The sequence below is a fragment of the Dermacentor silvarum genome, chromosome 1 (genome assembly GCF_013339745.2).
Source record: "Dermacentor silvarum isolate Dsil-2018 chromosome 1, BIME_Dsil_1.4, whole genome shotgun sequence".
In the NCBI taxonomy this organism is placed as follows: Eukaryota; Metazoa; Arthropoda; class Arachnida; order Ixodida; family Ixodidae; genus Dermacentor; species Dermacentor silvarum.
Window position 1 is genome coordinate 213,650,537 of NC_051154.1, and position 27,797 is coordinate 213,678,333.

Here is a 27,797-nt window from a genome sequence, read left to right on the forward strand (position 1 = left end):
TGTTGTCCGCTGCTGGCAGTTCCGTCCTAATGTTTGGGTTCGTCATTTGAGCGCTGTACCAGAATGACTCGCTTGTGTAGTGCAAGTCGTGAGTACTGTTTTACTGTATGGCACAGCTACACTTTTCCGCAACAACTGCAGAGTAGTGCTCTCGGAAGGTGTTAATGACATCACAGCGCTTCTCATTTACAATGTCAAGCATGCAGTCGACGTCCGCGCGAAGGTTCGCGCCAGATGCGCGGTTCCATTAACTTAGCAGTGCCTGCAGGCGCACGGCAAAGAGACGGTGTGTAGCATCATGTGAAAGAGTTGGCTCAGCTTCTAGTTCTTTAATTATAGTGAACAGGTCGCTTGAATTTTTTTTTGTAACCTCAGTCTGATCAGCAGGTTGTGCGAGTAGTTCGTTGTCACGACGGACGCCGCCTTGAGATCCTCGCGCTATTTTCCGCGAATGTAGTCATGGCATGGTCGCGTGATCACAATTGAGGACCCCGAAATTCGGAATTTTCTCGGATAAATGTCGGAAATAAACGACGATTGAGACATCGCTGATCAGTAACACTTTCCCTATTGATTCATATTTGTGCTAGTGGCGACGTACCTCTTCCCGTGTTTTGCAGGAAGTGGCCGGGAACCCTATAGGAAGAAGGAAACCCGCTAATTTTAAATCCTAGAGTTAATTTCTCGGACCTCTTTGAATGAAAGGGGGTGACCGTATAGTTACATTTGAAGCGTCCTTTCCTTACAGGAACAGACCGACACAAAAGATTGGCGCGTCGCACGCGCCACCGGGCGTACAATTAAGTCTTCTTGGCGACTTCTTGCTATACGGAAGGTATTGCTGTTATTTTTTTTTCTTTTGCCAGACTTTGACGAAGCCATACAGTTCGAACAAATTGCTTGATGGGAACCCCCAGATTGCGCTGCGGGAGTCTTCTGAATAATTGGCTTCCAGCAGAGCTTATAGCCATAAACAGAAGCGAAGGCTTTCCCGTCTGAGGAAAACGGATACAAAACATGTACTCATCGCATCTATTTACAACGACGAACACCAACCATGCAGATCTACCGCACCATTGCACGCGGGCAGTTAGAGAAACAGCTAGTAACTACAACTGATTACACAACTGCGACAGTTTGAAGGTCAGGATTTCTTCAGTTACGCTGCTCTTTAATTCAACAATTTTATCAAAACTAAAGCGGCTATCCACAGACGCTAACGGCGAACACGACTCAATTCCCGAGTGCCCCATCAGCGTGTTTCCTGGGAACCGCAAGGCGAATTTTACGCCGACAGAGGTCGATATCGTGTCACGGAGGCGACCCCCCGGCGCGTAAAGCAAGCGTTACTTTTGTTCTTGGCTCGTGCGGCGGTGGCGGATGTGTCAAAGGCCCCGCCAGCGCAGGACACAGAGACAGTGGTTGCGTCCTTGGCACCATCGGTGTTACGCGGCAATTTCGCGCGAACAAGAGCCGCGTGTAGCTTATAGGCGTTTTCATTTGACACAAGACGCTGGCATTGTATTCATCGATGTGGCATACTTGGCGTTTAGTAATCTCGCACGCGACGTGCCTAGCACCTGTGACCCCCCCCCCCCTCCCCCCCTCCTCGTTCCTTCATTCCTACGCACTGCACGAGTGGACCGCGGTGTATAGCAACGCGTTCACCGACACCCCCTTCCCTCAACCCATCGGCTACGCGCTGTCGGCGTGATAGCTCGCTTGGCCAGAAAACTGTGTCGGCCTGTGGAAAGGGTGCGTCCCTCCTCGTCGCGTCCAAAAAGGAGAGAAAGCCTCTGGCGCCGCACAAGAGCGAGCCGGCTCCTCCCGACAGGTCTCTCCGGCATCCTCCATCCGCACTCCGCCCTCCCGGCCACTGGGCGCACACTCCTGACAGCCACCGGTCCGGATCAGCTGCTGCTCTGGGCTGCTCTCACGTTCAACTCCAGATCGGGAGGACACACGCGGTTTCTCGTCTGCCCGCGATTTGTGCTGACGCGGACAGGCGCCTTCCGGTGAATGAGAGCTCCCGAAAAATCAGCATCGCAATATCGAACGCCGCGAGGTCCGTCTGCAGTGAACGCAGCTCAAACGCACCATCGTAGCATCGTGTAGCAGCTGAACGCGTCGCCCGTCGCAGGGATAGCAAAACCCGATACGCTGAACGCGCCTACGCCGTGGAGAATATGGGCCCGAAGGTTCGCTGCTGCCTCACGGTTTTGGCAGTGTGGGCGATGCTTCTGCTGTGTTTCTCGCTGTGGATCCAGAAATGCGGAGCCGACTCTTCGCTGTCGGCGGCGCCCGAAAAACTTCGGACCGAGGACACCAACGGCGAAGAGACGATGCTGGCGGGAGGCCATCCACGTGTGGACGATGGCGGCAACGAGACCGAGATTGATGTGGGCCGACGTCTGTGGAAGGACCAGGAGGGACGGCTCAAGGCGGGCATCGAGTCTTTCTTCAAGATGCTGTTTCCCAGACTGGTGCGACTGGGATCGGAGGCCGAGATCTCGACAGAGTGCCAAGCGGCCTACTTCAAGATGTTCGTCGCCATTCGGCAGCTCAAGACGTGGGCTTTGCAGAGTGAGTAATAAGCGGCTACTGCAGTAACCTCCTGTCGGCGGTCACCGTCAGTGCTGTTTCTCAATGCTCCAGCCCTCGGCAGGGCTGTTATTGATTGTTTCTTTGATCAGGAGACCGGATTCAATTTCAGTTTCAGTTTGATCGGCGCTTCATTTCAGCAAGCCTCTCGCGAGCTATGGCGCGAGCCCGTTGTGGGTTAAGAACGGCGCCTATAGCCAAGAGCTGCGTTGTAGAGGAACGCGGGGCATAGAAGCGTTGATCAAAGCGAAGCCGATTACAAAGAAGCAAAGCGAAAGAGAGAGAGAGAGAGAGGGAGAGAGAGAGAAAGGACACATGGGGTCATTATTTTACGTTTCACATCAGTGCATATAGATACATATTGCTTTTTTGTGGGAAACAAAAAGAAGTATTTTTCCATGAGTGAAACGCGCAAATACTCCCAACACTAAAGAGTCATTGCGCGTTTGACTCTTGTAATGTGTAACTATTGTTTTCTTTTTTTCCTGCTTACTTTTTTTATAATATAAGATTTCTGTGACACTGTAGCTACTTGTATGTTGTTTTTTTTCTACGGAAGGAGAAACAATGGTACTTACATGGATGTGCTCTACGCGCCAAGCCGCGGCCACTAAAGAAATCCTTCAGAGCACTATCTGGCCTTTCGCAATTTTTAACACAACTGTCAAGATAGAATTTTCGTCTTTCACAAAGGGCTAAGAGCTGATAGTGCGTACTTTGATGAGAAGACCTGAATCAAGGGGTAAAGGAGAAAAGAAAAACAGAAAAAGAAAACGTTGCACGAGGATTCGATCGCAGTGACTGTGTTTTCAGCCCTTCGCCGTATTTGACCATCGTTAACTCTGGATGCACGACGCGTACTGAGGAAGAGCACGCGAGCACTAGGCAATTAAATAGACAACCGGGTGAACGGCGAGTTACTTGTCACGTGTTTAGACCCCACGCTTTCCACGACACTCGTTGATCTTGTCACTCTACAAAGCAAGCAGGACAAGAATTGCATGGAGGGCATTTTGATTTTAGCGAATAAGCATGTCACTCGGCTCAAAGCTTCCCGCTCGGGCACGTAGCAAGAGGAACTCCGAACCACAGCAATTGTTTCTTTCCGAAGCTCAAGCTTCTTCTTAAAGGGACCGAGAACCACCCAGAGCGTATCATGAGATCTTGGTAGAAATAAACAGACCATTCTTTAGAGTGATATAATCTAGCACACCGTTCGCGGTTTTAGTAGATATTACACTTTTGAATAATACAAAGTTATCTATGTGCTTTCCGCGTTACCACTGTAAGATTGGACACTCTGAGTGGTAAGCTTTACGTTGCACAAAAAGAAAGAGACAGGTAGCATACATAGAAATGGAGAAATCACTTTTGATGGCAACATGCACTGCACCGGTATTGATGAAGCTTTTTTTTTTGCATTTAAAAAAAAAAGTTCTAATATAGTAACTGCAGGAAGTAGATTTTGAATTGTCATAAAATTAAAGAAACATTCATAAAGTTACAGAATAAAAGAAGACTGAAGTATCAAGTTCACAAATCGTAACTCGGCAATAAAAAACAATATCACAATTACGTAAAGAGCACCTAATAATGCATATAAGGGGAAGAAAATTATTGTATTAGGCACTGTTCTGAAATATATACACCACTAATTTGTGAGCAGAGCCTTTTAAGCGTAAAATCATTTTAATCGTTGTAACAGTTTTACTTAAGGTGTAAATTCATATACCAACTTTGTCCGCTTTAGATGCTCTAGCAAATGGAGTTTACAGACCTGCAAGATCTATTTTTGGCGCAGAGTTAGGAGTTCGTCGACTTCGAAACGAACGATAACTTTATTTGTAATCCGGCGAGTTATTGTGACCCCTGCCTAGGTGTCGGCCATGAGCCCTTGAGCTCTGGCGGCTTCCTCGGCCCGCTGGACGGCCCAGAGTTGGTCTTCGAGGGCGCCGCTGAGCAGCGTAGTCTCCCAGCGCGCTCGGCTCGATGCTGCGTCCCCGTCTGGAACCCCCCCGCCCCGCCCGTGTTTGCACTCCCATAATGTGTTCCAGGGTTACCCTGGCCTCACAAAACTTGAATTGGTTTGACGAATAAAACTTCGAGCTTCAATTTGTTTGACGTATGTTTTCGCAATTTTGGTAAAAGCATTGAAGGTACCAAATAAAGAGTTGCTTGAATTTAACTTTCTCTATCAAATGCAACACGTTTTATTCAAATCGGTCCGGAGGTTGTCGCATAAAGGCATTTCTGCGTTTTACACACATTCGAATCGGGAAATCGCAGTCGGCCCGGAGCCAAAGCTTCCTCTAGTACTTTCGCAACGCTCACGCAACATAAGCAGCTGTTTCATTCGGCTATCAAGCATACATTCCAGTTTCTACCCAATTCAAGGCCTCCATCATCAGGTGGAGTTGACAGAACTGTGATGTCTTTTTTTGTTTCGGAATTATAGGGTCGAGTCTCGATGCCCGAACTTCCTGAAAATGTTTCATCTTTGCAGTGCAATCAAATGGCTGACTTGTTGCTGTTTGCCTCTCTTCTTGCTCTATGTACGCACGGTAACAGGCGAATGAAGCGAAAGTCGTCTAATGAGCGAACAGATCGCAACCAATGAGCGAACGTTTGCGCTTCATTTGTCTTTCCGTGTTTTCCCTGTTTCCGTATTGTGTGCACGAAGCGCAAGAAGAGAAATGTTTCGCACCCTTTTTCAATTTTCGTTTAAAAGAAAACAAAAAATCAAGACCGGTAAATGAGGGCCTAGATAGAATGTCGTAACAGTCACTACAGTTTGTGACTTTCTCACTTAAATTTAAAACTTGCTTAAATAAAACAAGATACTTTTCTCCATTGCGTAAAAAGAGCATTCCTGTTTTCAACGTGTACGTTAGAATTTGGACGCCACGCAGTGAAGCTTCTCTTTTGGCATGTTCAAAACTGCTGCGCAGAGCAGGTCTTGGAGTATAACGTATAACGGTTTATCGGCGGACACCATACAGAGGTGAGGCTCCCACCGGCTTAACGTCTACTAGTCAGTGTTGCTGTGCATAGCCGATGTTCTGACTCGTCTATGTTATGGTGTCCTTGACGGCGGGCGTGGGCGACGGTGTCCTTGACCTAGCGGCGCACGCCGCCCACGCAGCAGTTAAGGACGCTCGGCGTTTAGAGATTAGCATCACCGCGTAATTCGGCTCCCTTGACCCCAGCAAGGACTTTCAATAAAGTTTCGTCTCTCTCTCTCTCTCTCAGCAAACTAACTTTCATCTGCCATCACTTTCACCGAACTGTCTGGGCTGATTTTCTTTTTACTCGCGCTTTCTGAGGATAATCCATGCAAAAAGTGTGGCGCCTCGATAATGATTTATGCATATGTAGCTCTAGATACCGTTATCGCGGTTGCACACGCGGTGTGGGAAGAGACGGCGTCTGAGCAGCGAGCAAACTAATCATTTGGCTTGAATCTCTCCACAATAGGGACAAGCAGAAATAATAAATACAATCAACTCCAAGGCATTCGAATGAGATTTTGCCCTGCTATCAAGCAGTAGCAGCGCCGCGATTAAGAAGCGCGATGTCGTCGTTTCCGGCCGAGCTCTATGGTGTCTGCCACTGCTTTTCACGGTGTTCTATTGACGCCTCCTTAAAAATGCAGATGAGCGCTTATGGTGTCTCGAATATTTGAGCTATTAATGGCAAGCACTTTCTTATCTCCGTCTGGGTTTCCCTTATCTGAAATACCGCCAGTTCGGGAGCGGCCGTTCGCACCGATAAGCACATAATAAAAAACTTAGTTTGAATGATATAGCACTTCGATTCAGTGCCCGTCTGACTTGGCCGAAACTTCCAGTTAGTCACTGTACTAATCCCCATTTCATAGGGCAGCCTAACCGCGCTGTTCAGTTGCCTGAGAGTGAGGTTCTCTACATGTATCAGCGACGATCTCCAGTGATAGGTTAGCGTAACAACAATACAGTTTGTAAAGGTTTTACGTGTAACTTCGGGTATGAAGGAAATCGGCTAAATATCGAAATGGAGTATTTTCTGAGGTTCAAATTAAAAAAAAAAAGGATTACCATTTCTACGAACATTTTTTTATTGTTAGCGGTCACGTTGAAGTTGCCTTTCGGATTTTCGAAGTTTTCAGAAAAGGAAAAAAAAAAGAGCTTGTGGATGATTTAGCAATTATAATGGAAACGTTGCTTATCAGTTATTCAGTTGAGCTTCCCCTCTGAACGTTGCCCATTATAATTAGTCTCAACTTATGCTGTTCTGAGGCTGAGAAACACCCGTCGTGCAAGACGGCAGTAACAACAATAGCAACTGCAATGTCATTTTTTTCCCGATGGTTTTTTTTTTTCTTCTCCTCGCTTCACATGATAGGGAGTTTTAGCTATTGTACACCGAAAGTTAGGGAGGCATACTGCCGAGTGGATAAAAGAACGCAAACGGAGTACAAAAGAACGCACGCACGACCGTGAGGCTTTCGGTACGCAAAGACGCGTGGGTGCGCTCTTTCTAAAACTCCCTATTGTCTCGCCCGCGTGGCCTGGCCACGTGTTCTGACAACTTGTGCACGTGCGCGCCCTTCTGTAAACTCATGCTGGCAGCCGCAGCAAAAGAATTACTGCCTGCAGAAAAGCGTCTCCTGTCGCCCAAAGACGTGCGTGCCTCCAGGGGCCTCGGCGGGTTCTTGACATCTGATTGGCGGGGTTCTTGGAGTGGGAAAAGATGCGAGGGGAATTACTGTCCGCCGAGTATAGCCGAACAGAGGGCGTGTGGCCTGTGCGCGCGAGCGGGATAGAGAGTAACAGAACAGCCACGTTGGACACAGGAAAAAGGACGGGTGACGTTTGAAGAGTGAGAACAGTGATTTGTGCCCACTCGGAACGTTGGCGCGCACCTTGTCAAACGCGAGTGCGCGCTTCTCACAAAAGGAATGCCAGGGCGGGTAATAATCCACATTTTCCGTTTACAGGCAGTGTGCGTATGTACGGACCAGCTGACTAAACTAATATATATATATATATATATATATATATATATATATATATATATATACATTGTAACGATGACAACAATGAGGCCCACTACACTTCGCAGTAGAGAGTGGAATACTGGAATAGTGCTTATTATGTCAGGAAGCCGTGGAGAGAAGTTCGTGACGCTCACAATGCGCATACGCTACTGCGCCTGCAGTTTTTCCTGCTGTGACAGCGGGGCAGAAGAAAGGCGAGCGCAAATGGAGCAGCGAATTAAAATGTAGACATGATTTATAATGCGTATACAACGTAAGGCGCATTGCATTAGTCGCTAAATATCTCTGTGGTGGCTGATTTTAGAGAATACTGTGTACTTGTTTCCAACTCGCAATGAGACGACACTTTTTTTCTCTCGTTTTTTTTTAAATATTAACGAGAGCCTCCTCCGTGCCCACTTGAGTAGGTGGGAACTATTTATCGTGCCCTGCTTCGAAAGTCTTAGACATCCAAAACGTCGCTGCAAAACAACGCGTAAAGCATGTGTGCGCTACTGTACAGTGACTTACCCTGCCGCACTGCCATCGTAGCTGCGATGGCAGCGCTGCCAAAGCTTATACACTGTGTGAAACAAAATGCGGTATCGCGAGACAGCAGGCTCCTGAAAATAGCCCACTGGGATACCATGGAAGCGAGAGGGAAGCACGGAAGGTAACGCTGCAACAAGCTGTCTGTGGGCCGCGGCGGGAACTGCGGGCAACGCCAATATGATTCGAAGGGCAGCGTTGTATATTTTTTTTCGTAATCTGTTGTCCAGCGATTGTCCCAGCTCGAGCTCAAAGTGGGGAAGCGCACGCGCCCAAAGGAAGCTACCCCAACTCGTGACGGTCTCTCCTCGGCAAAGTAGTCCACGACAGGAGGCTCGCCCGCCTCGGAGGAAAAGACCGGGTATCCCCGATCCGTCAACACCGTATATGAGCGAGCCTTATGCGGTCATGATGCCCGTCCGCGAACACGGCGCATATACGGCGCCGAGCGTGCAAGGCGGCGAGTGGCGCGCCGACAGGGGCTCAAACTTTTTGTTGTCGTTGTGACGGATAATTGCTGTTTTCTCCTGCTTGTTCCTGCCTTTTCCCATAGGAAATGGGGAAGCGCCTAATGCGCACGCGTACCACGTACACACTCGCCGTCGCCCAACAATGTATGCACGATAGCATAGTCCGCGTCGTGTTCGCCTTGAAGAGATGGCAGGCCTTCCTGGGGGCTACAGGCCAAGGTACGTTTCGAAAACTGAGACGTAGCTTTGCCGGCGTCTAATAATACACTCGAACGACCTGCTTACGCGAGACACCGTAAAGGGAGCCCGCAGAGTTCAATCGCAATGTATACATTAGAAAGGTGCGTTCGCGGAGGCGTAAGCTTATTCTGCGGAATTTACTGTCAACAGCCGACTAAATGTGGGAGAGGTCTCAGTTGGGTGAATGCGTTTGGTGCGATCGTTTCGTGCTTCCCTGCTGTAAAACTTTACTAATATAAGACAAGCAGAGAAAGCGACACGAAAGTGATCCATTGACTCTTCGTTGAGCGTAATGTCTTGAAGCTGTATGTACTCCAATGATATGAGACGTCATAGTGCGGGTTCCGATTCAATCACGATAACCTGGAGTTCTTCAAGGTGCCGTTTGTTAAGCGTTTTTTGCATTCCAACCTATGTAAGAAAACAAGAAAAAACTATTTTGGTAATTATCCCCACAAGAAATTATTATCCACATACTTTAAACTTAGCTCGCACATCCCCCACTATAGAATGCCCCCATTCCTTTCAAATTTAAACCCGGTGGAGCATTATTTAGTTTTTTCAGGAGACAGGGAAACTTGCGTATAACACTTTCGAGGGCTGATATATAGGCGTACTACAGCTAACGCTACAAAAAAGAATATATATATATATATATATATATATATATATATATATATATATATATATAATTGTGTGTGTGGGTACGCGCGCGCATATATGCGTGCATATTACACGCATATGTAGCTATAGATACAAAAAATAATATATATATATATATATATATATATATATTTAAGCATATCATAATGAGCCAACAAACAATAACACCAAGGACAACATAGAGGAACATTACTTGTACTTAATATTGAATTAAAGAAATGATAAATTAATGAAAATGAAAAAGGATGAAAAAACAACTGTCGTGGGGAACGAACCCACGTCTTCGCATTACGCGTGCGATGCTCTCACCATTGAGCTACCGCGGAACCGTTTTCCCATCCACTTTCTGGGGTATTTATGTTTTACAACTAGAACTATGGGAGTGCTAAGCCATCACAAACCATAGACGGATGTGGAACATCCTTTCTGCCGCAGGCGTCAGAGCACGTGATCTTTTGGGTGAGCCTGGCGCATAAGCTCCTGAAGCATCATTATTGCCAGATTCGATCGTTATGTATTTTTTAATATATCATAATTGGCATAGGGGAAAATTATTGTATTATTAATTATTATTGATGAAAATGGATGAAAAAACACTGTTGTGGGGATTATACATGCTCTCACCATTGAGCTTTTTCCCATCCACTATTATGTTTTAACAACTAGAAATATTGCTGCCATGACGGAAGCATCAGGGAAGCCGGCGCGCTCTCTGATTATTATTATATTATTATTATTATTATTAGTATTATTATTATTATTATTATTATTATTATATTCTTATTATTATTAGTTAACGAACTTGTTACTATTGACCTGACGCACGTGAGAGACAGTGGTCAGCTGACTTATTCGCGCGTTCTGTTTGAAATGAAAGACGAAATAAAACACCTTTACAAATCTACCTCGTGCAATCTACCTCGGGCGAGTTAGGCGCGTCGCATTGCGAAGATTTACTTATAAAAAGTGAGCGCGCGCAACCTCTAGCTGACAATGAAGATAGAAGCCAGCGCGCCCGGGATCGGGCCGGCAGGCTAGACCTGTCGGCCCGCCCCGTCGTAGGATTAGCCGGGTGCGCGTTTTATCGCGTTTTGCTGGACCCCATAAAAGTTTATTCACTCACTCAATCACTCACTCATCACTCACCTCACTCACTCACTCACTCACTCACTCACTCACTCACTCACTCACTCACTCACTCACTCACTCACTCACTCACTCACTCACTCACTCACTCACTCACTCACTCACTCACTCACTCACTCACTCAGTCACTCACTCACTCACTCACTCACTCACTCACTCACTCACTCACTCACTCACTCACTCACTCACTCACTCACTCACTCACTCACTCACTCACTCACTCACTCACTCACTGGACGCTTTCGTCGCCGAAATTCGCTGCGCTGTGGCGCGTTTTTACAAGGTCAAGCACGTCGTGTCTTGTGATTAAACACGTTTTAGTGCCGAATAAAACTTCCGCTTGCTCTACAAGGTCCACTATGGTGGCTGTGGGACGCGTTCGCAACTTAATCTGCAGCGCGTCACTTGTCGCAATGCGCCATTTCGCCCTTGCTGACTCACGAAACCTTCGCGTGCACACCAATTCGCACAGTGCGTGTGATGTGTATAATTTATTCAGTTGCAACTGTTTGAAGAGCTTTTGGCTTTGTGTACGGTTAGTCACTCAAGGGTGCTGTGAAGTATAGACGGGCAGTGGGTAACGATAGCGGGGTCGGATATTTTGGGGTCCAGCAACAAATAAGTCGTCCACCATTCGCATTCCCAACCATTTCACTGCAGCAACGTTTATGCGCAGGAACAACAACAATCCCTATTAGAAACACATTTAACAGAACGCCAACCAAAATATCAACAACACCACTTTGGTCGGCGTTCTGTTAATCGTGTTTCTGATATGAGTTTACTTCCAGACCAGACGAGATGTCGTCCAATTATTGATTTCAAGCAACAACAATAATAATAATGTAAGAGACAATAATGGGAGTACAGGCTATTGCGTGCTGCCGCTGAACTCAAGGTCATGGCGTTAATGCCCCGCCGCAACAAAGCTCGTTTATCGCGCTTTGTGTTTACGTTGCAGAAACACAGGGGATCAAAATTATTCCAGAGTCCTCCTGTCTCTCGTAGCCAATGTTTTGATATGGGATGTTATAATGTTAAACCTCTCAATCACTCTTACAAGAAAACATTCACAGATACAGAAAAAAAAAGAAAGAAAAAAAAAACATAAGAAGAAAGAAAAATATCGGCGTAAGCATCCTTCAGGCGCTCGCTCGATAAACTCGCAGCCGTTGATCTGTTCAGTGAAATGTTTGCGCGACCTTCGGAAAAGCGCTGGAGTCACCAAGCGCTTGTAGGAAGCCCTTAGGAAAACCGAACAAGCGGCGTATTTGCTTTTGACATCGTCTGAACGTTTTAAGTGGACGCGCTCTTCTGCCGTGTCGCCGTCATCCTGCATGCATGCATTCCTTTTCGTCCATACGCTTTCACCATTCTTCCTGCCGGCACAACGGGTCTTTCGTCAGCGACCGGCAGTCCCATTACCGCAGACCAATTTACAATGTCCCGCGCGAATCGCCGTGATATTGCAGTTTTTGTATTCGATCTTGTTTTTTTTTTGTTCCTACTGGTGAAGAGACACTTTTTAACCTGTGAGGATAATGACGGTGCTGAAAGACCTTGAAGTGTCTTTGCTGCTCTCTCAGGTGCCGCTATCTCGGGAGAAACCGTGGTTGAAAAAGACGAATGAAAAATCAAGCAAAATTGTTGCTGTCAGGTTGATAAAATGCAATTATTATGCTGGGCAGCATCGTCCAATTGCTGCCGCACTCAACGAGAATGCTTGCTCAGAAAGACCTTTGTTTCTCACTTTCTATGCTGGAGTTGCCACGTCGAGACAGTGGTCCGTTCAGAGCATGGAGGAAGGAAACTCAGGAGAGGCCCCGGCCAGCACGGGCGTATTGGAGAAAGTGCGGCGGAAGCCACGTGCGCCGTGGCTTCCGGCAAGGGGCAAAGGGGCACTGGGACGGGTATCCCAAATGTAAACGTTGCCATAGCAACCACGCTCCTGAAGCTTTCGCCGCTGCTCTCGGTGTCTGAAAATTGAGATAAGATTTTTCCGCCGGTGTCTTTCTCGCAGCACCTTTTGTTCACGAGAAAAGCTGACTTTGGAGTGTGGTGTGTAAGCTTGAAAGTTGTGTTTTGGGTCTGTGAGTGGGAGTGTCAGCCAGCAACATATACACTCAAGCAATCACGGCGCGGGTCTTCGTCGTCTTCTTCTACGCTCCACGGAAGAACACAGGAGCGTGTCTGCGTCACTCAAACTGCTACAGAAGTTTCGTAGGCTTTGTTCTGGCGCTCGTAACAATGCAAGTTCAAAGTTCGCGCCCATCTGCTCCGGCGAGCTGCAGAACCCCTGATTGGAGGCGCAAAGGGAGATGGCACAACATGGCTGCACTTCCGGCTTCAAAAACGTGACGTCAGGGCCTCTCCTGTTTTGTTCCTTTCCTCCATGGTTCAGAGCCTATGCGAGCTCATTGTGCTCGCGGTTCACACCGGTTGCGACCTTGCAGCCTGCTTTTTCACACTGAGGTGACTGACGGACCTCGGGTAAACTGTTCCCTCCACTTCCTTTTCTTGCGTGCCGCCGTATACGCGTGGCAGCTGATATGAAAGGAAGGCCTATTATCCCTCTGCAGGAATTTAGAGAATAACAAATACGAAAATCTGGAAGAGTAAGCTAACGTCAGAGAGACGGGGCGTCGATTGCCATTAAGGGGAACGAAACTTTTAGGTATAAATAAAACAATGTTGGTTCCACCATCCGTACTAAGTGAAGAATACAGAGCGTGCAACATTGTGGAAATTCAGCTGACAATAACTAATTAGTGATAGAGCCCATAAAGCTATTCTCCCGCAAAGGGAGATTGAGATAGAGAGAGAGAGAGAGAGAGAGAGTAAGGGAGGGAGGGAAGCAGTTCGCGGTTGGTTAGCCTATTGGTCGATCGTTACCCGCCCATGTCTGCGTGCAAGCTCTTATTACAGGAACGTACAGGTCTGTGAGTTCGGCCCGTCAATTCGGCCTGTGATAACAGCTGCAGCTTTCACAACATTGCACGTTTTGGTGACGCTATTATCTTTCTCGTGCTGCTGCGTAGACCCATTGCGTATGATGGGCTTAAGCTTTGCATTGGAAAGGACCTGAGACATCTGTCGCAGACGGAGCTGTTTCTTGGCTTTATCTGATCTTTCCTCAGTCACACTCCCGATGCAGCACGTTCAAGCGGCCGCGATATCGCAAGCAAGTGTTTATCTTATTCTGCGTCGATTTACCCGAGTACGCGCTGCGTCGCTTTGCTCTTCAGTGACTCTAGCTACGTTGACATGAACCCGATAAAGATGTGTAGAGTTGACTTGTCAGGCCGAAATGGCGGTCGTCGGATTCATGTAAACGCTAGAGGCTCAGAGTGAGCGATCGAGCGTCCGAGGCGAGTTCGGCCTGCAACGGGTGGATTGACTCGCCCCAACCACTTGACAAAATGCATGTAAACGCGCTGGGATCGGGCTGGGTCAGCTCGAATTCTGATTCAGTTCATGTAAACAAAGCTTGAGCTGCATCAAGCAAGCACAATTGCTCAGCGTGCTTCCGCATGACTCGTTAGTCATGGCGAGTGTTGCCCAGGATGCACCGAGACCGCTGTTCTATGATTCGGCGTACTTACGATGACGAAAGTATAGGGAATGAAAAAGGACGTTTTAAAGCACCTTTAAATTTTCAAGTGCCGCTTGTTCTGAAATCAACGCATGATTTCCCATTGCTGTTTAAAGGTGTAGGTGTTTTCCTCTATAGAATGATACGGACGACCGACCTACTAGGTCACGAAACAAGCCAACGTTCATTGACACAAAGGAAGGAGAAGGCGAATGGAAGCGTTTATAATTGCAGAATTAAGAGGAAGCTTAAGCTCGGAAGCTCGTCAGTCGAAATATATAGGAACGGAGGAATCGTTTTTACTCAGCAACCACTGCACCGATTGTGATGAGATTTGTTGCACTTAAAAGAAAGAAAGTTACAATCTGTAGCGACTCTAGAAGCCGAAGTTTTATTCAGGCTGTCGATTCTTTTACAAAAAGTGTTGAAAATTGGAAGAATTCAAAAAAGAAAACTAATGTATCAAGTTTTCAACTCTTAATTCAGCAAGTAAGAACGCTATCGCAATTTGTAATCTGCACCTAATAATACATCTAAAGCTGACAAAATTGATGCTATTATACACTTTTCTGGAAGGTATTACTAACGTGCAAGTAGAATTTTTGCAAAACCCTCCTAAACATCGTAACAACTGCACATGAGCTGTAAAATCATGTATGACATTTGAAATTTGTCCGCTTTAGGTGCTCAAACATATGCCGTTTGCAGAACTGCGATACCTGTTTTTTAGTGCAGACTTACGAATTTGTAAACTTCTTTCTTCAATAAAAAAAAAAAAAAAGAGAAAGACTTCCCAGTTTTAGGGAATTCTTGCATTTACTTCCAGGCGCTAGATAAAAATTACCCTGCCTAGAATCACTATAATTCTCTCGAATGCCACAAATTTCATTCGCAACAATCTAGAGAAAGTCTCATTAAAAAAAAACATTCAGGATTGCGCATCTATTTGAATAAGAAAATCAGAGTTGTCCAGAAGCTAAAGCTTCCTCTTAATGTTACTAGTTTTATAATGCTTCCAGTTATCTCTAATGATAGAGAAAATACCAGAAAAATGGCCGTCCTTTTACGCTCTTCCACATTTATCAAGAACTTAAACTATGCCTTCATCCATGCAAAATGACTGGCGATTTCATTGCCCCTTCAACTCCCTTCCCCGATTAATGTCGCTCATAGCCTTAGGTCGGCAACGCAACTTACAGGTACAAAGCAGTACTTACATGTACTTACAGCTACTTACTACAGGTACAAGCCCCTTCCGCGAACGTGTTGTGTACAAATCTACAGGATGAGCCGCCACCTCACACTGCTTGCGGCTGTAATCATGTTAGGCTTGAATTCATTCTGCCTCGTACATTCAGGACAAAAGAAAAGTTTGCGGAATTTAGTTGATCCTTTTCGCTTAAATTGGAGTAAACGAGGAGCTGGCATTTTACTTTCTTTTTTCTCTGCAACATAGCCCCGCCTGAATTGTCGGCCTTGTTTTCGCTGTGCAGACAATGAACTGGCTCGCGTGACCAGTTAGGCCAGTCCGCGTTCAGCTCTAATAGAATATCCCGTGCTACTGAGCAAGATCGTCACAATAGTTTGTTTCTGTTTGCTCAGACTTGCTCGACATGATAACGAATTATTAGGACAGCTTATTTTCTTTGGGGCGAACGTAAGTAACAACGGATGAAACTAATAACAGTCGCCTTCCGACATACCACATCAGCGTACGTTTTTTACGTTGCCTGCTCATAGCGCAACTTTGTCTATTTACCGTGCACGTGCAGGTGCAAGGTCACGCATTGAATTACAGGCCGCTGTAGAGAGAGAGAGAGAGAAAGAGAAAGAGAAGGGATAATGAAAACCCAGGCTGAGCCCGGTTGGCTACTGGGGAAAGGGAACTGAATGGTGAGAAGGCGGCAGACGAGTTCACAGTACGCATGGACACACACGCAATGCAGCGTTCATATTTCAGTTCATCACATGCGGTCGTATAGAGTGGCGAATTTTAGGAAACGCAGCAACACTTTTCTGGCTTTGCACATCGCAGGAACACGAGCTCACGGTCCCAGGACCTTCTCTTCTGTAAAAGACCTGTCATCTAAGTGCCCTAAAGGTGTCCGAAGGGCGAGCCTCTCATCTCCGTATGATGGGTAGTCACATAGTCACTCAAGGACGTGCCTAATAATAATATCGGTGTTTTGGAACGTAATACCCCATTTTGTTTGTCAGTCGCGTAGGAGGTTTTTTAAGGTATATTTCACGCCACATGTGTTGCAATTGGTGCACTGTCCCCCATTCCAATTAGGAATGAAGTATATGCGTGCACTAGGTGCGCATATATATATATATATATATATATATATATATATATATATATATATATATATATATATATATACTATGCGCGCATATTCGCTTGATAATCGCCATTCTGCGAGCCCCGGAAGCGAACGTGCGGATTATTGTGTGTTACTTTCTCTTCACCTGCGCTTGGGAGCGCGGCGATTCTTAATTACTTCCACTTCCGGCGGACGCAGCGAGGGTCGATGCGGGCGAGTGATCGGCAAGACCTCACGGTTACGCAACCGCGTCTCTGCACTGGCACGTGCTGTTACGCGAGACCCGTCACAGTCGCAGCCTGACGTCGGCGACACAAATATAGCGCACCCTTGCCGCGCTCATTGTTTTCTCGTTGTGTTCTCATTGCATTTTCTTTTTCGCTCAAGAGCCGTCTAGCCGTCTCTACATGTCGCTGCTCCTCCGTCAGTGTAATCGGCGACTCCCGCCGACCTGGCAACACAAGTCCACCTCCTCCCTCTTCTGCAGGTTATCTTCTTGTTTCGATTTTGTTCCACTTCCATTGGTCTTCTTTCTTTTTTTCCCCATTCTTCTTCGGCGTTCATCTGAAGCGCTCTTCGTGCACTTCGCAGCCCGTCGATCGCCGTTTCCGCTGCAGCAATGCGCCTGCCTATAGCGCCAAGGTGGCTGGCAAGGGGGCCCGGGCTAGGGATTACCAGAGCTGTTCGCCAGCACGGCGCTCGCTCGTGCCCTGCGTTTCAAGTTGTGGGCGCTGTTTATTTATTTTTTTCTTCTCTCTCGTCGCCTATGCTCCATCGCGTCGCAGTGACGGCGGTGTCACCACGTCGGGACTTGACAGGCGGTGCCGCGCCTCGTCATTTCTCTTGTTCACCGTCGCTCTTGCACTGTGACGGTGGTACGACGCAAGAGACTCCAGACCTCCAACTACTTCCGCGCCTGCCTTTCACCCACGCCTTTCTTCTTCCTCCGCAGTCCCGTTCACCTCAATTCCCCGGCGACCGAGGAGGAATGGGCGAGGAACCGCCTGCTTCGTGCGATAGACAGGTGCGCAGACGCCGGTGGCATTCGGGCGTGTGGCGCGCTCGTGTAAGCGGCAGGCTCAGCGCGCAGGGCGTGCGTGTACTCTCGCTGATTGTTGACCTTACACCGAGGCTTTCGGAGAGAGCGCTCTCTTTGCACGGGTCGGTGAAAGGCGCCGTATATATACGCTTCGGCATGGCTCGATCGCCCCCCCCCCCCCCCCCCCCCACACACACACACACACACACGCACAACAATCACGCGTAAAGACCCGCTTGCGGCGTCTGTTATTCTTGGTATCATTCTGCGGGGCAGACCGCACCCGTTGCGAGGCTCGGCATGAGTAACGGGTTCGGCTGCTCGATCTTTGCAAGCGGAGGCGTCTGAAGTCTGATGAAGTCAGAATGCGAGCATACGCTCTACAGCTGAAACGTCAGCGCTCATTGGGAGTATACCGGTGTGGTCGATACCGATCCGGCACGCTCCAGTATACGCTGTTCCATCGGAGAACCACCGATATCGAAGGAACAAATTTCATACAAATTGATTTAGCCCGCAATTTCCTCGCGACGCTATATAAGTTAACATAAGTGGCTGAGAAGTAGCTATAGGGTACAAAAGGCCTGTTCCACTTACTTGTCACTAGTATAAGAACGTCCCATGCGGTTGGTTACGTGCGCCCTTGGACCAAACCTCACAATTCACTCCCTCTATATCATGTTTAAGTTTTCCGGAATTTTAAGAAATCGCCTGTCGCAGATAACACAATTCTAGTCCTTGAGCTGGATTATTCAGAGAGGCGTACATTACTTGCACGAGAAATTGAATCACATATTCAATTAATTGAAAAAAAAATTAACTTCTTAATTATTTTACGGCACACACTGCAATTTACGAATGGTAGCCGCTGAACTTGTAAGGCGCATAAACTTGGAATTAATTTCCAGAATAACACTAGTTTGAAGATATGCGCCATCAAACTCGCCGTAAAAATGCACTGTTGTTACACTTACCTTTTTAAACAAAACGCTCTTATTGCATTGAAGCACGAAAGTAACTGGAACGCCCACGTATTTCGTCCCACACATTGGGAAATAATATCTTGAAACTGGTGTAATCCTGGAGATCCACTTCAAGTGGATACGTCTTGCAGGTTCACCAGGCTACAATGCCTAAATTGCAGTATGTGTCAGGAAGTAATTAATTAGGAAGTTTATTAGTGCATTTTTGCTAATTAGTGAATTTGCGTTTTGATCTTCGTGCTTGTAATGCCCGCCTCTTCGAATAATCCAGCGCAAGGACAAGAATTTTGCTATCTGCCACAGCCAATATTTAATTATATGTCCACCGAATGCAATGTAATATAAACCCTGCATGCTGACGGCAAAAGTAGTGCGAGTAAACGCGGCTTTGCGCGTAACATTAGTAGGGGTCCCTTATGCTACAACTAAGACGACTTGAAGGCGAAAACCCGAGCGCCGCTCACTCAATGACACGACGACCACTTTTTTGCTGCGTCATCTTCACTCCGAACACATATTTTGCAAAGTCAACTTTGCAACTCATCCTTATTTCACGAAACTCGGACCGTGACTCAGCACTTATTTTTGCTCAGTCATCATCACTCTGAAACCACAATTTACCGTCATTTTTGCAAGTCATCATGTTTTTTTGCAAGTCACCCTTCCTATGATTCAGCAAACTCGATCCGTGACTCATCACTTCAAATCTCACATATAGTTTTTGCAAGTCACTCCCCCACTCCATAAACCCTTGATTCACTCTTAATTCACACTTGATTCACCTTATCACTGCTTGGTTCACCTTCATTCACTCTATCATCTCGGTTTTACCTCCATCACACTTGGTTTGCTCTATTACTTCAAATTTCCAATTTTCATCACTCTTGATTCACCCTATCACCACCTGATTCACCTTCATTCACTCCTAATTCACTCTCTTTTACTCTTCATTGCCTTAGCTCACTCTATCTCCTCATTACCTTTCGTTTGACTACTATCACCTAACTAAACCCCTTTAATTCACCATAACTTCACTCTGAATTCACCTCTCTGTATACCAATTTTTTATCATCATAATTATCATCATTACTGTCATTAATTCTCGGTTATTGGCCACTTTCTGGGTTTTCCGACCCATATTTCCACGTTGTCATGCTAATTATCATAATTAATTTAATGACTATGATAATTTATGAATATTTATATTCCTCATGTAATTACCTATCGATTGATATATATATATATATATATATATATAATGTTATGGGGTTTGTAATGATCTTATTGAGTTATCGATTTTTTGTAGATACTTTTTTACCGATTATTTTGTCCGATTTTGGCTACACTTTTTCAAGGTCACCTCAAAACGAGACATATAAGGCTTTCGCCTTAATAAAAATTAATTCCTTCACGAAACATGAGCCCATGCCGGCTCATAGCTATCAAAAGCAAACCGACCTTTAAATGGAATAGCGCATTGTATTCAGCGGCTTCAGTGCAACAAATATACGCCTTCAGTGAGTGCATAAATGTAATTTCTTCATCAAAGCGAAGCTTTCTACGCCCTCTTTACCACAGTTTGCCGTGTCTGCTCGGTCCGTTCCGAGATTGTGCAATAGCAAACTTTTTTATATGGCACTCGATCCGCATCACCGTTATAGTACACACAGCCGCGTGTAAACTTCATCCTTGTTTTCAATCACTGCGCCAGCACTTAATTTCTTGGCCGCTGAATAACAATGTACGACATATTTTATAATTAATATTATGGTTGTTGTTTCTCTGTTAAAAAGTCATTGTGTGCACATGGTTTTCATGGTTGTGAAGGGAAGTTCTACACAATTTTGTTACTATAGACCCTAAGCTATTTGACCAGGCATATTGACACAGTTGCTAATCTTAGTCGAAATCATTTTAAAGCAATTAGCATTTCACAGAGGGGCAAAATATGACCAAATGGTTGTGAATGAATTCATATGGAGCAAAAATTCTTTATATAAAAATTTGTCTCATAATAGATAGTTTTTTTTTAAGAATTGACGGAAAGTACTTTAGGATCCAGCGCGCCGCGCTCCTTTCTTATTCCTCCAGGCTTGTGCGATCGCGCGTTGACGCTGTTGGCACGTTTGCATAGCTTGCATTGCCTTATATCGACAGGACGTGTAAAGGCACGGTGACACTGGCCGACACGACACCGATCTTGGTCTGCAGACTTCTGCAGAAAAATTGTCACCACGTGTAAGCGCACGGATGCTGAGAAGCGCGCTTGTTGGGCGTCCGACACCGCGATTAAATTTCTTAACGAAAGCGGCGACGTTAAGTATGCGGCAATGCAATGGTACTGGATAAGAGTTCAGTTCCTATGTATATATTTCCCAAGGACGTGTAATTCACAAATTGTGTGTACTCCCCCAACCCGTTGGTCGAATGAAACAGCGCAGCGTCCTCGGTGGCTTGTACCTATGACCAACTGCGCCAACGCAAACTACTTTTCGCTATATGCTGTGGAAGGTAGACATGACAAGGCGCTGCTCGATTTCAGTCATTGATGCTGATGGGGCTGATGATGATGATTTCCTTCGAAAATGGCACAAACCCGCTGTAGAAGATAGTCCAAGAATGGAGTGGTATTACAACGACAAGATCAAGGAAAATACGAAAGAAACCAATCATGAATCGAATAAAGAAATGCGTAATACAGCAGAACTTTCCAATAGGAAGCTTAAAAAAATCACCCGCCTTTCCCCTGTCGAGAAAATGGGTGTAAGCGAAGCTTGTCGTGTGTGGACTTGACCTATTACTTTTCCTTGCCTTTCGTACTACTTGTCCTTCCCTTTGCTTTTACTTTTCCTTCCCTTTCGTGAGTGAGTGAGTGAATCAACTTTATTGAAGAAACAAGCGGATTGAGGCCTGGGCCTAGGCCGCGCCAGGGGCGGTAGAGAGACCCTGTCTCCCAGCCGCCTCTTGAGCTCACTGGATGGCCCATAAATTGGTCCTGCAGATCTGAGCTGGTCCGCGCTGCTTTCCACTGCGCCCTAAGCTGTTCTGAGGAGACTGCATTTTTATCCTGTACATGTGCGCATTACTATAGAATGTGTTCTAGGGTAGCTTGTTCTATCCTACATAATTCACACAAGTCATCTGGGTAAAGTTCGGGGTATAGATGCCATGTAGTAGGTGCACCGGGTTGGGGAAGGTTCTGATTTGAATTCGCCTCCAGTCAACCGCCTGAGATCTGTCTAATTTGGAGCTATAGGAGGTGGGAATCTGCACCTCAATTTTTGGTAGAAGCAGGTGATGTCACAGAATCTGAACATTCTGTCCCTCTCCTTCCACGCCTCTCCTCCCGTTCCTTTGGGGGAAGCTTCTTCGCGAGCGCGGTAAGTGAGACCTCGCGCGACGCGGTGGTATTCCTCGTTGAGGTTGAGAGCGGGGGTCTCACAGGAGGTGTGGGCTGGGAACCAAATGATGTACCTCTCTTCGAATTCCTTTGACGATATGAGCTGGGCTTTCCCGTGGAGTATGTTAACGGCCTCGGGCGATATTTTTCCTCGCGTGTAGTTTCTGATGGCCGACTGCGAGTCGCTGATGACATATCTACATTTGGGAGAAATTATGGCCTGAGCGATAGTCACTTATTCTGCGATTTCAATATTATTAGAGCGCATCGAGCACGCGCTTATGCAATCGTGGTCGGAGTTTATTACTACCGCTACGTAGGATTCGTGACTCGGGTACTTCCTGCAACGTTTCCTTTCGTTGCGTAGTACAGTTCTATGCTCGTCGCTGTTGTCGCTTGCGTTCGATGTCTCGAGTTTGCTCGGCGGCGTGGTTAGCAGCATTCGCCCGTCATTGCCGCTTGCGGTTCTTCGAAATTAAGTTGCTCCAAAATTCAATCTGTCCGTCACGTAAGACAATGAATGGCTCATACTCCCTTCAGCAATGGCCCATACCCCCGTAAACATGGCCTCCCCATTACGACGACAGAAGACAGACAGATAAGGAACTTTATTAAGGTCCTGAGGAGCCAGCCATTGGAGCCCCAGAGAGGACCCTGCCCTGGCTAGCTGTTGGCTAATCCCATGTTGGAGCCGGGAGGCCATGCCTGAATTGAAATTCTACGCTGGAATGATGAGCGGCAACGGAGCCAGCTGTGTAAGAAGACGACGACGAACGCGGGAGCAGTGGCACGAGCGCGTGCCGGGCATGAGCACGAGCGCAACCCGAGGGGCGCCAACCAGCCAGCTGCGGAAGAAGACGACGACGCGGAAGCTCGAGCCAATGTTGATGATGATAGTTTTCCGCGTGCACCAACCCCGACACAAGTGATACAATAAAGCTTCGCTTAATAATTAAAGGAAAGAAAATGAGTATGGTAGAGTATATCTCACAGATAGCGAACTCAATTATATTGGAATTGGTCTTTTTGGTATTCGAATTTCATAATTTGATCGAGAAATGAATCGTGAAAATATGGTAGAGAATAATGAAAAAAGTCACAGTTTCGCCCAAGAGGCGAAGCATCGATTGCGATAACAAATTAGTAGACAGCTATACGAAGTAAGAATCGTAGTTTTATCGGCCGTATAAACTAGTAAACATTCGCTTACTAACTTAACAAACGTGCTGTCACGCGCACACAAGCAAACATGAGCACATTTCACTAGATGACCGCGCACACTCGCTGTCGAAGCGCTGGAGTGAAGCAGCGCGGCAGCACTAACGAGCGAATTTTCAACGCGTTTCAACGCGAAATAAGCGGCGAAAACACAGCGCACACGAAGCACTCGGCGCACTCTGTCCCTTTCGCAGATCGCTTTCAAGGCCCGCGCGGTTGCGCCATACGCAGTAGCCGCTGGAGTAAAACGCCCCCTCCCTTCCCTCCCATCGGTGACTTGCGCGCGACTGAAGACGGCGTGCCCCCCCCCCTCTCTTTCCTCCCTTGGGCACGCGAGATTGAGCCGCCATCGCCCTTGCACACTTTCACTCGCACGTACGAGTACAACATACGGCGCTCGGTGACGATGTTATTGCTCTTGGACTTTATACGGAACATGCTACTTTATGCGACTCAACCTCGCTCGCGAAAGGAGGAAAGCGGGAAGGCTGCGCGGGAGGGAGGGGGTGCGGCTTATACTCTGCCAGCAACTGCGTACTTGTACTTTCCGCCGCTGCGGGCGGTCGCGCGCACCGTATCTTGAAAGCGATCTGTACACCGCTCCTACCTTTGTATGCGCTGTGTTTAAGCGGCTCAGCAGCAGGCGCTGCTGCCATCACGCTTGCTCATGCCAGCGTTTTGACAGCGGTTGTCTGCGGTCATCGAGTGTGATCTATTCATGTTTGCTTGTGCGCGCTGACACCATGCTTGTTAATTCAGTTAGTAAGCGAATGTGTCCAAGTTTATACAGCCGATAAAACTGCTATCCTTACTCCGTATAGCTCTCTACTAATTTGCTATCACAATTGATGCTATCACAATGATGTTGTCGGGCAAAACTGTGACTTTTTAAATTTGGTGGTTATGTTAAATGGTTGAAAAGACACAACACATAACTTCGTTGCGTTCCCGCGCACCATATGCGGTATGTGCGAGTGACAGCCAGTTTAGGCGATAGAGTCACACGCCCTTGCACCATCGGCCGCAGCACGTTGGGCCGCTGCGCGTTCGGCTTCTCGTCGCGCTTTGGCATCCATTCGGCCTGTTGAGCGCGCCGGCGCTCCATGAAGGAACGCTCTTCCTCTTTGGAGCGAGCGACATGGGTCTTACCCATACCGAGTCCAAGGGGCAACTGATGACGTCGCTAGGGAAATGGCTATGTCAAGAGAGAATGAGACACAGCTATTGGTTGGTAGACTATTACCTTTCATCACTGACGTTTCGATACGCATCGTCCTAAACTAGCATTTGGGCAACGGCGTTCATCGCTCCGGCGCATTGTTTTTGTCTCTTTGGGTCCCACGTGTGACAAGGGTAGTTAAAGGGCGCGTTACAGGTCCTCGCGAGCCCACAGGGGTATGTGCCATTGAGCTTGGACCCTTTCTACACTATCACCAGGATTGGCCCGTGCACATTACAGGGGTACGTTCCATTGCGCTTGGACCCTTTCTGCACTATCACCAGGACCGGCCCACTTTTTCTAATTGTTGTTCTACGCGTCATTTTCTCCGCGGACGCGATCCGCCAGAACCTAGCCATATACAGCTTCGCTGTAAAAAAAGAAAAAGAAGAGCAGGTAAGTTTCCGAAACATAGTTTCTGTTGCGTACACGGAGAGCGAGAAGAAATGTGATAAAAATAGTTCTAGCATGTCTTCGTAGCCGCAATGTAATTGTGCAGGAGCACACCGTTGTTTTCAAGCATGACGAAGGCTGTTCGCGCCAAAAGAAAGGATCACTTCGCCCAAGGAAGAATTCCATGCAAATGTCTTTCATGGGAAGGAAACCGTGGGCAGAACAGGCAACAGTGGCAGCGCATTACGAAAGCTATTTCACCTCGGCGCTGGTTTACTATTGTACCGGGTGTTGTAGCACGCACCGCAACGGCCGCCTCGCGAGCAGTGCTGCTCTTATAGCGCTCACAATTCGACAACATCCCGGTGCCGAGGCTGTTCCGCAATTTTCGCCACACACGCGAAATTGGACCATGCAGTAAAGTGAAGACGCGCGCAAACACTATGCACAGAGAGGCTGTGCATATTTCAATGCAAATGCAATATAATGCAAATGCAGTGCAGATGTAAACGTTGTGCATGGTCTCGATGCTGCATCGCAGGCAAGCAAAGCGGCACGAGCAGTGCCAATCCAGGTGTCTAGCCTGCACTCTGAATGCTTCAGCGACACAACCCGCAGCGACCGTACGACAACCAGACACTCTCTCAGTCTTTGACGGCCAAGACAATTTGGCTATAGTAAATTCCATGGGCAAGCTGTAGCACAACAAAGCATAAATATTGCAATGCGTAGAGCTGCAGCGCTTATTGTAAAAATTACGATGCCGCATGCAGGTCGCTGCTGTTGAAGTCTCGCACAAACGGTTCAATGAGCAAAGCAGCCGTGTCTAGTTTTCAAGAGCAGGATAGCAATACGTTCGTCAACACATTTATGCCTCTCTTAATTTAATTGTATTTACAATAAACTAAAATTGGCTGACCGAGAAACAAAAGAAACATCATTTTTGCTGAAGCAAAAGCAGTGAGTAATACCTTCTATTGGCGCACGCCTCACCGATACAATCTCGCACAATAACAGCAAGGCCGAGGGCAGTTGCATTCGAACTTTTCAAAAATGCCGCCGATTGGCTTACGCGGAAAACACGTCCACATACACGCATAATTATAGGTGTGCCACACGCTGAAGCTCATACTTTCTTTACGACGCATTCCTTGCAGAGCTTCTGCTGAGCTGTAAGATTTTAAGTAGCCCTTCAGGCACAAATTATTTAGCTCGAGCTGCTCAGGTAGCTTGCACAAACCGCGGGCACCTTGGCAACAGTTGTGATGGCTGAGAGAGGCACCAGATGGCGCAAGCGCCTCGGAAAAGGTGAGTCCCTTGATTATTCGAGTTTATTCAGGGGCTCAGTTAAAGGTATATGGGCTCCTCGCGTGTAAAGGAACATTCGGGAAATTTTGGGAGGCTAGGGAGCCTTTCGGAGAGCAGCTGAGAGTAACACCTATGCATCCACATGCCGCCACCGTAAATCGCTCTGAGAAAACCTGTACATTGAGGGATTTCAGCAGACAGGACGCTATGAGTTATTGGACTAGCGTCGGGTGCTCTATCAAGTTCGAGTGGTGTCGGCGCTCTGCGGGGTGCTCCCTCAAGTGCATATAGGCAATCAAATTCATTATAGCGTTGTAGACGTCTTAGAGCTGAAGCATAGGCAGGACCGATGACTACTTAATGAAGCACCGACAGCAACAAGCGGAGGTTTTCAGTTCGACCCCCATGGGCGACGCGTTGCTCACTCTCTGTTCGCTTTAGCGAAAAACGCCATATTTCCTATTGCGAAGCTCTGCTGTATTACGAATTACTTCATTCGAATCATGATTGGTTTCTTTCGTATTTTCTTTTATCTTGTCGTTGTAATGCCACTCCATTCTTGGACTATCTTCCACAGTAGGTTTGTGCCATTTTCGAAGGAAATCATCGTCAGCCCCATCAGCATCAATGACCGAAATCGAGCAGCGCCTTGTCACGTCTACCTTCCACAGCATATACCGAAATGTGTTTGCGCTGGCGCAGTTAGTCATAGGTACAAGCCGCCGAGGACGCAGCGCTGTTTCATTCGACCAACAATTTGTCCAGTGGGTTGAGGGAGTACACACATTTTGTGAATTATGCGTCTTTAGGAGAGAGAGAGAGAGAGAGAGAGAGAGAGAGAGAGGATAAACATATTTATTAGGTAAATGAATTATATCCATAGTAACTGAACTCTTATCCAGTACCATTGCATTGCGCCATATTTAACGTGGCCGCTTTCTTTCAGAAATTTAATCGCCTACGTCGGACGCCCAACGAGCGCGCGCGCTTCTCAGCATCTGTGCGTTTACACGGGGTGACCATTTTTCTGCAACAGTCTGCAGACCAAGATCGGTGTCTTGTCGGCCCAGTGTCACCGGGCCTTTTTACACGCCCTGTCGATTTGAGGCAATGCAAGCTATGCAAACGTGTCAACAGAGTCAACGCGCGATCGCACAAGCCTGGAGGAATAAGAAAGGAGCGAGGCGCGCTGGATCTTAAAGTACTTTCCGCCACTTCTTAAAAAATGTCTATTGTGAGACAAATGTTTATATAAAGGATGAATTCATTCACAATCATTTGGTCATTTTTTGCCTCTGTGAAAGGCTAATTGCTTTAAAGTGATTTCGACTAAGATTAGCAACTGTGTCAATATTTCTGGTCAAATAGCTTAGGGTCTAGCAACAAAATTGTGTAGAACTTCCCTTCACAACCGTGAAAACCATGTGCACAGAAATATTTTTAACATATAAACAACAATCATAATAAGAATTATAAAGATAGGTCGTACATTGGTATTCGTCGGTATTTGGCGGCCAAGAAAGAAGTGCTGGTGCAGTATCAACAACAAGGATCAAGTTTACACGCTGCAGTGTAAAGTATTGGTCTCGACGACATACCATGGCTTCTATCTGCTGAAAGCGACTTCACGCGATA

At 46.9% G+C, this 27,797-nt stretch overlaps 1 protein-coding gene across 1 annotated transcript in view; it reads left to right on the forward strand.

Moving 5' to 3' along the window:
- The first annotated feature begins 1,848 nt into the window (after nucleotides 1–1,848).
- The window catches only part of LOC119436884 (nose resistant to fluoxetine protein 6-like), a 183,351-nt gene continuing 157,402 nt past the window's right edge, over nucleotides 1,849–27,797 (forward strand). Inside the window, exon 1 of the mRNA XM_049659939.1 lies at nucleotides 1,849–2,583. Coding sequence (XP_049515896.1) covers nucleotides 2,187–2,583 — 397 coding nt within the window. The 5' untranslated portion in view covers nucleotides 1,849–2,186. The remainder of the gene's footprint in view (nucleotides 2,584–27,797) is intronic.